The sequence below is a fragment of the Rhinopithecus bieti genome, unplaced genomic scaffold (assembly GCF_001698545.2).
Source record: "Rhinopithecus bieti isolate Rb0 unplaced genomic scaffold, ASM169854v2 scaffold_32014, whole genome shotgun sequence".
Lineage (NCBI taxonomy): Eukaryota > Metazoa > Chordata > Mammalia > Primates > Cercopithecidae > Rhinopithecus > Rhinopithecus bieti.
The window spans coordinates 151,702-163,272 of NW_016813639.1; the positions used below are offsets into that span (position 1 = coordinate 151,702).

Below are 11,571 nucleotides of genomic sequence, written 5' to 3' on the forward strand. Positions count from 1 at the left end.
GAAAGAAAGAAAGAAAGAAAGAAAGAAAGAAAAGAAAGAAAGATCGGCCAAGGGTTTTTTTGTTTTGTTTTGTTTTTTGAGGGTCTTGCTCTGTCACCCAGCCTGGAGTCCAGTGGTGCAATCATGGCTCACCACAGCTTCAACCTCTAAGATTCAAGCAATCATCCCACCTCAGCCTCCAGAGTAGCTAGGACCACAGGCACACACCACCATGCCCAGCTAATTTTTAACTATTTTCTAGAGATGGAGTGTTTGTTGTTGTTGTTGTTGTTATTGTTGTTTGAGACGGAGTCTCACTGTGTCACCCAGACTGGAGTACAGTGGTGCAGTGGCGTGATCTCAGCTCACTGCAACCTCCGCCTCCCAGGTTCAAGGGATTCTCCTGCCTCAGCCTCCCGAGTAGCTGGGATTACAGGCGCCTGCCACCATACTTGGCTACTCTTTTATATTTTTAGTAGAGACTGGGTTTTACCATATTAGCCAGGATGGTCTCGATCTCCTGACCTCATGATCTGCCTGCCTCGGCCTCCCAAAGTGTTGGGATTACAGGCGTGAGCCACCGCACCCGGCTGAGACGGAGTCTTGCTATATTGCCCAGGCTGGTCTTAAACTACTGGCCTTAAGCAATCCTCCCGCCTCAGCCTGTCAAAGTGTTGGGATTACAGGCATGAGCCACTATGCCTAACTGATAATTACTAAAGGTAGGTGACCATGGGGATTCTTTATTCTATTTTTGCATATGCTTAAAATGTTTTTAAAATGCTTTTAATCTAATAGATAATATATTGATGACATTGCACATAACACGTAACTTTAGAGAGAGATTTGACAATATTTATTTTCGTAACCCTTGAATTTGCAATCCCTGTTCTAGAAATTTATACTTTAAAAATAGCTGAAATATAGTGAAACAGGGAGTGGGAAAGAAGGAAATCCAAAGATACTCATTGAAGGACAAACAAGGAACTCACTGAGTAATTAAGACATATGAATGTGGCCGGGTGCAGTGGCTCACGCTTGTAATCCTGGCACTTTGGGAGGCTGAGGTGGGCGGATCACGAGGTCAGGAGATCGAGACCATCCTGGCTAACACGGTGAAACCCCATCTCTACTAAAAACACACAAAAAAATTAGTTGGGTGTGGTGGCAGGCGCCTGTAGTCCCAGCTACTCGGGAGGCTGAGGCAGGAGAATGGTGTGAACCCGGGAGGTGGAGCTTGCAGTGCGCCAAGATCGCGCCACAACACTCCAGCCTGGGCGACAAAGCAAGACTCCGCCTCAAAAAAAAAAAAAAAAAAAGACATACGAATGTAATGGAATATTATGCAACCATGAAAATTATGCATGTGAGCATCATGTAGCAAAGGGGGAATTGAACAATATAATAATATGTTCCAGAAGTAGGATCACAGCTCCATATAAACTCAGGAAGTTAACTGTAAGCTATTACAGCTGTGGAAAAGATGCCAATCTGGCCCCAGCGACCTCTCTGACTTGTCTTCCACTACCCCTTCCTCTCCATGTCTCCCATCCTGCTTCAGCACCCCGACTTCCTGACTCTCTCTCAAACACTCTAGGCTCGGTGCTAGCTGGGGCCTTTGCATGTGTAGTCCCTTTGCCTGGAAAGCTATTTCCACAAATACATAAGTGGCTGGCTTTAGTCATTCATTCAACACAGCTGATTTTATTCAGATTGCTGTTCAAATGCTTCCAAATCGAAGACTTCTTTCCTCCACCCCCATGTAAATAGCACCCCATCCCATCATTCTTTGTCTCCTTAGCCTGCATTATTTTTCTTCACATCATTTATCACCACCTGAAGTTATATCTGCATTTGGTCCTTTTCATGGCTGTATTTCTAATACTTAGCGCAGGGATTACCTGCTGACTGATAGAACATAAATGCATGCACATGAAAAAAAAAAAGACTGAGAAGAATCTTAAAGAAAGGATCATTTGTGTTATAATGAAAGGAAGTTTGGTATTTTCCCTAAACCTTTCTGTAGTGTTATGTTGCTTTTAACAATTTAAAAGTAAAATTATGAATCATTTAAAGCATTTAAGTAACATAATAAATGATTAGCACAGAGACTCATAGTTTGAGTCTTTAGTCTCAAAAGTCTTAAAGTCTTTAGTTTAACCCATAAGATCACTTTAGAAGAAAACTCTAAAAAACAAAGAAATACAGAGGCTGGGAAGGGTGTGTGTGTTGTTGGTGGGGGAGGTGTGGGTGGTTAATGGGTATAGAAAAAATAGAATATAGAATATATAAGATCTACTGTTTGATAGCACAACAGGGTGACTATATTTATCTGTTGTGTTACAAGCAACCTGTTATGCTCTTTTAGTTATTTTTAAATGTGCAATTAAATTACTGTACATTTAAAAATAACTAAAAGAGGCCTGGCATGGTGGCTTACACCTGTAATCCCAGCACTTTGGGAGGCCAAGGCAGGAGGGTCACCAGAGGTCAGGAATTCGAGACCAGCCTGGCCAAGGCAGTGAAACCCCATCTCTACTAAAAATACAAAAATTAACTGGGCATGGTGGTGTGCACCTGTAATTCCAGCTACTTGGGAGGCTGAGGCAGGAGAATCGCTTGAACCTGGGAGGCAGAGGTTACTATGAGCTGAGATCATGCCATTGCACTCCAGGCTGGGTGACAAGAGCAAAACTCTGTCTCCAAATAAATATATAAATAAAACTGAAAGTATAATGGGATTGTTTGTAACACAAAGGATAAATGCTTGAGGGGATGAATATCCCATTCTCCACAGTGTGATTATTAGGCATTACATGCCTGTATTGAAACATCTCATATACCCCATAAATATATACACCTATGATGTACCCACAAAATTAAAATAAAATGTTTTAAATGTGGAAGTAAAACAAAACAAATACAACAGCAAAACACCAGCAGCCAGCAGCTTACCAGTCTCTGAGGGGGCTGTCTTCTGTATCCAGTTGCTGGGTTGTGAATCAGTTGTTTTAAGGTCATTGTTCTCTTTTCTGCTTTCAGCTTTGGAGCCCCTGAGAAATTTGTTGACAGATGAAGTCTGGCGCTTAGTTTCTCCTTCTGAGGAAGTGTTCTTCCTTGTTTGACTCATGGTGAAGTTGATGGGGATATTTCCCAATAAGACATCTTCCTGTTGTTTTCTGTTTTCTAGGATTCCTAAGAAGAAAATAAGATTCCGTCAGGCCTGTGTTCAATCAAAATATCCTCCCCTATGTGAGTGTCCCCAACCCCAGCCCCGCCACCTTTCTTTTCTGTTTTTTTATTGCTGTTAATGTTTAACATAACAGTAAGAATGATGTAACCCAGGATCCGGGAACCAATACAAACCCAAAGCAATTTGAGCTTTTAATTTTGCCCTATTTCATTGTGTGAGATATAAGTCATCAAGCATGACTTTGGCAAGTACATCTCATGTATAACACATCTTAAATTACAGCTGTCAGTTAGAGTTATCTGAAGACTTAGCATGCCTTTAAAAGGGACTGGCCATTTGCAAAGCTGTCCTCAGAGGAGTTTGCCTTCAGGAACCTCCGCCTTCAGGTGACCCCCACCTCTTTCCTTTGCACGCAGGCTCCTTTTTCTCTTTGCATTTTCATATTTTCTCTACCCCCAACCCTGCACCACCACCCCACTGAAACATGTTGGCAGTAAAGAATTCATTCATTCCATAAATAGTTTTAAAGAATCTACTGTAGGCCAGTTAATGTTCTAAATGCAAAAGTTTCAATGATGAACAAGAGACAGTTCTTGTCTTTGATGGCATCTTAACCTGGCGGGAAGACGGACCTGTATGCCATTGACTGAGTGGGACAAGAGCTAAGAGATGGGAGGTAGTCAGGGAACCCACAGGTAAACTAAGCATGCCTTGGAGAACAGACTTGGAACAGTGAGTGACATTGCCTGGGTTTTGAAGGACTGGGAGTTAGCTTTTTAAGAGAGGGAAGAGCATCCCAGGCAGAAGACAGAGCAAGCTCAAAAGCTCCCAGGCAGGAAGGGCTGGAAGAGCCTAGCATTGGAGGTGGGGATGTGGGTTGGGGGGTGTGGAAGTTAGGGGTGAGGTCTGGTATGATCTGAAGCTAAAAAGGATTCGTAAAGGTCGATCTGTTATCTCTCCCGAAATTTGCTTATATTTTATGGGCGGGCTAAGGACTTAAGCTAAAGGGATACACAGAGGTGTTTTGTTTTGTTTTGACATAGAGATGGATTTTCACCACGTTAGCCAGGCTAGTCTTGAATTTCTGGCCTCAGGTGATCCGTCCACCTCAACCTCCCAAAGTGCTGGGCTTAAAGGTATGAACCATCATGCCCAGCAGAGGTATTCTTGAAATTACAGTTTTCATGGTTTCCTCTCTAATAAAATAGCTCTTCCTGCAACATTATGTTCCAGAATGGTCCAAGAAACATTTTACCCAGGGAATCCTAAAAATGGACCTTGCAGAGCCTGCCTCCACTACTGAGGGATGGAATGTTCCATGACTTGGAGCACTGCTTTGGAAATCACAACTGGACATTCCATTTTTCTTTTAAAATTTTCCTTTCATATTAGAGCAGGGCCCAGCCCTGGTTTACCCAGCAACAGACAGCAATGGAACTAGACAATTATCCCATGCACAGCAGCACAGCTGACTAGAGTCTCGGTAGGTTAGGTGGAAAAGAAGAAGGAAAGGGGTGCTAACTCATATATCTAAACATGACCTGCAGCCCTGGCTGCCCCATCCTGATTCCACCATCACCCCAGGCCTTTCTCAGTTTGCTGCTCTTCTGGCCCCCACCCAAGATTTACCTCCATGGTCATTTTCAGACAATTTCACCATTTAGAGATTTAGACAAGGCTATTCTCTGGGGAGCTAGCTCAGTAATAGTTTCACTTTTTTATCCTCCCCCGAAATGCACTGACTCCAACTCCCCAAGTCCTAAGAAAACAGTGCTGGAGGGCGCGCCAGGATGTGGTAATTTACCGAGGTGAAACCCCACCCAGCATCTGAGGCCCAGTCAGTTCTCTGTGAAGGTCAGTACAGTAAGGAACAGGGGAGCCAGGAAGCCAAGAAACACAGGAACCAAGGAACAGAAGAGGATGCAAAGGAGAGGAGAGGAACAAGAGAGTAGAAAGTAACCAGGAGGCTAACAAGGCAACAAGAAAGGACCATGACAGAGGAAGGAAGACTTCTGAATGAAAAGGGGAAAACATCTGCACATTTCTTCATATATAGTAGTTAAGTACTAGGTTACCATGCTCATATTTAAAACAATAATAATTTTTTCTTCAAAATATGTCTGGGACATTCCTCTTCATATAAAAACTTTAGTAAGCCCTCAGGCTTCCCATACCAAGTCAATCTTTAAAATCTTAGCTTCAATAAACCTTCTGCTTCCTCCTTATCCCTGCCCTGGACTTTACAAAGGTAATCAATCCCTGGAAAAGGAATTTGGGGAAATTTGCAGATCACAGCACAACCACCACAATACAGCAGCTAAAAACTGGGGGCTTGTCCCTTCTCCCAGGGTCAAAAGCATTCACTTAAGAGCCCTTAGGAAAAAGAAATGACTGAAATTTCAATTCAACTCATCAATATTAATTGAGCAGATACTTTCCATATTTACTATATTCTTAATAGTTAAGGTTGTTTGCCATGAAACCCCAAGAGTAACACATATTGGACATGTCATTTCTCTTGCATGTAAGCTGTTTTTATTTATTACTTTTGACAAAGTAAGGAGTATCTTTCTTTTCAATCCTTAGGTTTGGGTTTTGTATAATTTAACATTTTTGAGAAATGCTTTTAAAGGTCTTTTTAATTCTTTTCTTTTCTTTCTTTTTTTTTTTTTTTAGACAGAGTCTCGCTGTCGCCCAGGCTGAAGTTCAATGCCGCAATCTCGGCTCACTGCAACCTCTGCCTCCTGGGTTCAAATGATTCTCCTGCCTCATCCTCCCAAATAGCTGGGATTACAGGCATCCACCACCACACCCGGCTAATTTTTGTATGTTAGGTAGAGACGGGATTTCACCATGTTGGCCAGGCTGGTCTCAAACTCCTAACCTCAGGTGGTCTGCCCACCTCGGCCTCCCAAAGTGCTGAAATTACAGGTGTGAGCCACCGCACCCAGCCAGTCTTTAATTTTTTGATGTAATGTTTCAGAGTGAATCATATTTTCAGTGTTGTTTGTCAAAGGGAGACGCATTTTCTTTCTCCACAGACTTACTTCATTAAAAAGGAAAGGAAATTCTGTTGCCCGTTACAACATGAATGAACCTTGAGGACATTATGCCAAGTGAAATAAGCCAGTCACAATAAGATAAATACTGTATGATACCTCTTCTATGTGGTATCTAAAGTAGTCAAATTCATGGAAACAGTAACAGTTGTGGTTGCCAGAGGCTGGGGGAAGGGGAAGTAGGGAGTTGTCTGATGGGTATAGAGTTCCAGTTTTGCAAGTTGAAAAAGTTCGTCTTTGTGAATCTGTTGTACAACAAAGTGAATATATTTAACATTACTGAACTGTATACTTAAAAATGGTTAAGATGATTAATTTTGTGTTCTGTAGTTTTTACCGCAATTAAAACATTTCTAAGTGTATTTTTAAAAAGTGATTCAGGCTGGGCGCGGTGTCTTATGCCTGTAATTCCAGCACTTTGGTAGGCCGAGGTGGGCAGATATCCTGAGCTCAGGAGTTCAAGACCACCCTGGGCAACATGATGAAACCCATCTCTACTAAAACACAAAAAATTAGCCAGGCGTGGCGGTGTGCACCTGTAGTCCCAGCTACTCGTGAGACTGAGGCATGAGAACTGCTTGAGCCCGGGAGGCAGAGGTTGCAGTGAGCCGAAATGGCACCATTGCACTCCAGCTTGGGCTACAGAGTAAGACTCCATCTCAAAAAGAAAAAAGAAAAAAAAGTGATTTAGAGGCCTAGAACTCTAAATGTAAAGTTTTAAGAACACATTAATCAATTTCTACTTTTATCTTCCTTCTTATGTATCCACAAATGTGACATGATTTTAGAAAATCCATGCCTAACTACTAAATATATTTTTAATAAGCATAAAATAAAAATCCTAGGTAATCGGAAAAAAAAAAAAGCTTCAGTCACTCAGTTCTAAGGCATTCCGGTGGCATGCAGTATCTTGAGTTCTACGTCTGATGAGCTTAGTTCAGCCTCATTCATAACTCTTGTCTTAAAAGGCATTATTGTAGATATCTTCGTAGTACTTTAGTTAACTCTACTATTTTAGTTAATTTAAGCAGAAAGGGAATTTATTAAAAGAATGATGTGGAAGTTCTACTAAAACAATGGCAGAGGTAAATATGTGTTTACCTCCACTTCTCTTGAAACCGCATTTAATCAACAGATTTTTTTTAAAAAAATCACAAATCTGCAAGGATAAGGAGAACTAGATAGATGTCACACAACTTTGAAAACTAGAGAGCAAGAGGATGAGTTTAAATGACTTTAAAGGTAAGTGCCTGTATGGATTGGGAGAACAAATTTTTTAAATGTCAGAATCCCAAAAGTCTCAGTAATTGACAGCACAAGGTAACTCCGAAGGAAAGAAAGGGGTGAGTAGGGCTGCACACAGGATGATTCGTGAAACATTTGTAAGAGGTTAAATTGTTAAATGCTATTTCTCACTTCGGGCAGCCAGGAGGCTACCGCTTCCCCATCTGGCAAAAGAATGTCTATTTTCACGACACATAGAAACATAGAAGATCTAGACTCAGACACTGGTCATATTTTAGTACCTTATCTGAAAGGAGCTTAAGTAAAGTCTGTAACTGAGCCATGAAACCCTCCCTATTCCCTCTTCTGTTCCTCCAAGAACACCCTGGCAACCAAGTGTAACTACCCACTTTGCCACATGACAGAGGTAGAGTGGATGACAACTATCTGAAGAAACTGGCCAGTCTCAGAGAAAAGACCTAGATAATGAATGTTGAAAGTCCTTCAGCTAAATGAATCTGTCCCTGCCCAAGCACATTACAAAGAAATCCACTGATTGACAGGCCTTACTTATGTACAGACATTCCAGTATAATGCATAATCTACATATGCATGGAGCACCAAGGATCTCAGGATATTTGAGGAAAAATTCTGACATAAAAACGAGGTGCAGAAACAGTAAGAAGAACAAAACTTAGAAAATAAAGACAATGTGGGGAGAAGAAGGGACTTTTACAAATCACTATTATACTTAGAGTGTTGTGAGATGACGTATGGTTCACAAGTCAAGAGAACATTCAGAGAACAGAAGAACTTCTAGATAGCAGTTTCTGGGCAAAATGAAAATGTTGATGGTGAAGTGGGTTTTTGTTGCTGTTGTATTTGTTTATTTATTTATTTATTTGTTTATTTATTGAGATGGAGTCTAGCTCTGTTGCCTAGGCTGGAGTGCAGTGGTGCGATCCTGGCTCACTGCAGCCTCTGCCTCCTGGGTTCAAGTGATTCTCCTGCCTCAGCCTCACAAGTAGCTGGGATTACAGGCATCTGCCACCACACATGGCTAATTTTTATGTTTTTAGTACAGACGGAATTTCACCATGTTGGCCAGGCTGGTCTTGAACTCCTGACCTCAAGTGATCCACTCACCTTGGCCTCCCAAAGTGCTGGGATTACAGGCATAAGCCACCATGCCCAGTTGTTGGTGCGGTTTGGAATCTACCTAATCCTCCAACAATAACCCCTCTGAGGCCCATAAAAGTCCTGGGCTCAGCCAGAGTTGAGTAGATGAGGGAACAACCAGCTGGAGAGAGGAACCACCTTCTCTGCTGAGAACTTCAGAGATCTGCAGAGACCACCAAATGACCTGCCTGCAGAGAGGAACTACTCTCTCCGGGGCCTCCTCTCTTCTGAGTGCTGAACACTGAGGGGATGACCTGCCTGCCTACAGAGGGGAGCTACCCACTGTGTGTCTCCTCTGAGCTGTTCTAACACTAAATAAAACTCCTCTTCATCTTCTTCACCCTTCATTTGTCTATGTACCTCATTCTTCCCGAACTCAGGCAAAGGTGCTACCAGCCACGGAACTCAGGCAAAGGTGCTACCAGCCACAGAGTTTCCAGGAAGAAAATAGACACTCCAAAGATCCAGTAATAATATTATTCAGGCATAAAAAAGTAATGAAGTATTGATACATGACTAAATATGAATAAACCTTGAAAATATGCTAAGCAAAAGAAGCCAGACACAGAAATGTGAAATTGTCCTAAAATTGATTGTGGTGATGGCTGCACAACTCTGAATATATTTAAAGTCATTGAATTGTACACATTGAATGAGTGAACTTACACATTTTTGGTATATTTTGTGGTTAAGCTGTGAACAACTTTTACATAGCCATAATAATATAAGCACTATATGTTAAAACTCAGGAATAACCACATTGGAATGCTGAGGGAGGGGGAAATTTGCAAACATGTAGCAGAAATAAATCCTCATTTCCCCTACAAAGAAGACAACAGGTAATACCTAAACCTGAAATAACAGGATAAGCATGTTATTTGGAAATTCAGAGGTACACAGCAGACAAAAGGTAAAAGAGATGCGTTTCCTGAACAAAACTCTTACTTACTATGTTTACAGTTTTCTGAATCTGACAGAAACAATTTAAATTAATTTTTTTTCTTATTAAGTCTTTTGGGAAAAGGAGATGAGAAATCACGATGTCAATCTCAAAGAACTAAAAGCTGTTCTCGCTTTTTACAACCTTCTGGAGAAAAATGAAAACATGGAAAATATGTACTAGCTATGTCATTTACAACTTAAGTAAAGGATAACAGGCATTTTGTGAATTAACAATTTCCTAAAAAAAAAAATCCTAAATTCAAGCAAATTATTTCAAGTCTAGAAATTACAAATTATATTGAAGATGCTTAAATACATTAAAAGCATTTAGGGAAGCTGAAAGTTTTCTCTTAATATGAACTAGAATAAGAAAACAGTTACTAGCACTCCCAGAAACTTGCTTCAACTCAAGCCTTTCATAGCACATCATCTTTATGGATGTTTTGTCTTAGTTATTTCCTTTTTAATCAAAACTGGGCAAAAGGAGACACAAATAATTCTAATCTCTATTTTCTCCTTGTTACCACTGAGTGCAGACACCACATTCTGCACCATTAACCCCATTGATGCGGCAGGCTGGGCTCTCTGCTAGAACCTTGGCCCCTGCTGCCTTTGAAGCCTAATATAATTGCCACAGCCAAGGCCATGTCTTCAGAATGGATTCTGCATGATTCTTGCTTCCTGGTGCCATAGCTGCAGCTTCTAAGCCTCCTCAGAGATTTTTTGAAATACCTGTGGAATTAAAAACAAAATACAGGCTGGGTGCGGTGGTTCACACCTGTAATCCCAGCACTTTGGGAGGCCGAGGTGGGTGGATCCCTTGAGGTCAGGAGTTTGAGACCAGCCTGGCCAACATGGCAAAACCCTGTCTCTACTAAAAATACAAAAATTAGCTGGGCATGGTGGTACCCACCTGTAATTCCAGCTACTCAGGAGGCTGAGGCAGGAGAACTGCTTAAACTGGGGAGGCTTGAACCTGGGAGGCGGAGGTTATAGTGAGCCAAGATCGTGCCACTGCACTCCACCCTGGCAACAGAGCAAGACTTTGTCTCAAAAAAACAAAAAAAAGTTTTAAAATGCATTTTGAATTTAAGCTGCCTGGTTACATCATGAGCTGGGGAAAGCCTGAGGTCAGAACTGAGATAACCTGACAAAGACAAAGGGAAGGCCACTGTTGGGTGAAGTGCTCTGCTCTCAGCATTTCTACCCTGCTGCTCTACGGCATCCTCCACCCAGCTGCTGATGGTAGGTGCTCTCGCTCCACTGTCTGTGTTGTGCTCTTGTTCCTCCCTGATCTTCTCCCAGGCTCTCCCGGAAGAAGCCCAGGCTCGGGAGGGCCATCCAGCCTCCAAAACCTGAGTCCTACCACCCCCACGCCAGCTCACCTCCCACATCTCCATAGACTTTGACTATGTAAATAGCTGTGTGGAGCTTTCTCACCTCTGAAATTCTTGTATTGACTGACCTGTATTTAAACATACATGGCCATGAATTTAAGTAATGTTTAAGATATTAACATCTTGTTTCCTCAACTGGGCAGTTAGTTCCTTAAGGACAATAGCCATGAGTTGTATTTCTTTGCACCTGTTAATACCCGGTACTGTCATTATAGGTCACAGATGTTCATAAATGTGTGACTGATGCTGAGGCAGGCCCTTTCTGCAAAGATCCAAGAGCAACTGTATTTCAAGGCAAATGAGGGAGAGCAACAGCAAAACATCCATGGTTCACATGTAACAAGGGGACTAAATCTGCTTGTCCTGTGAAGGAAATGAATACTCGAAGAGCCTGCCCAGGTAAGCAGATTCTGTTATTGACCTAAAGTTCATTGTCACAGGGACATTTCTGGTAAAGGCCTGAGCTTAGGACTGCCAAAATAAGAATGCACATTCGGCCAGGTGCGGTGGCTCACGCCTGTAATCCCAGCACTTTGGGAGGCCCAGGTGGGCGGGAGTTTGAAATCAGCCTGACCAATATGGTGAAACCCCATCTCTA

The 11,571-nt window shown here is 42.0% G+C and overlaps 1 protein-coding gene and 1 long non-coding RNA gene across 3 annotated transcripts in view; one reads left to right on the forward strand and one right to left on the reverse strand.

Moving 5' to 3' along the window:
• LRRC31 (leucine rich repeat containing 31) overlaps positions 1-3,235 on the reverse strand; it is a 32,419-nt gene extending 29,184 nt beyond the window's left edge. For both annotated transcript variants that reach the window (XM_017848816.1, XM_017848815.1), the window contains exon 1: positions 2,935-3,235. In XM_017848816.1, coding sequence (XP_017704305.1) covers positions 2,935-3,109 — 175 coding nt within the window. In that variant the 5' untranslated portion in view covers positions 3,110-3,235. The remainder of the gene's footprint in view (positions 1-2,934) is intronic.
• Positions 1-11,263, forward strand: part of LOC108513152 (uncharacterized) — a 13,092-nt gene extending 1,829 nt beyond the window's left edge. The window contains exons 2-3 of the long non-coding RNA XR_001880803.1: positions 3,170-3,231; positions 11,189-11,263. This is a non-coding gene — a long non-coding RNA (uncharacterized LOC108513152). The remainder of the gene's footprint in view (positions 1-3,169; positions 3,232-11,188) is intronic.
• The last annotated feature ends 308 nt before the right edge of the window (positions 11,264-11,571 follow it).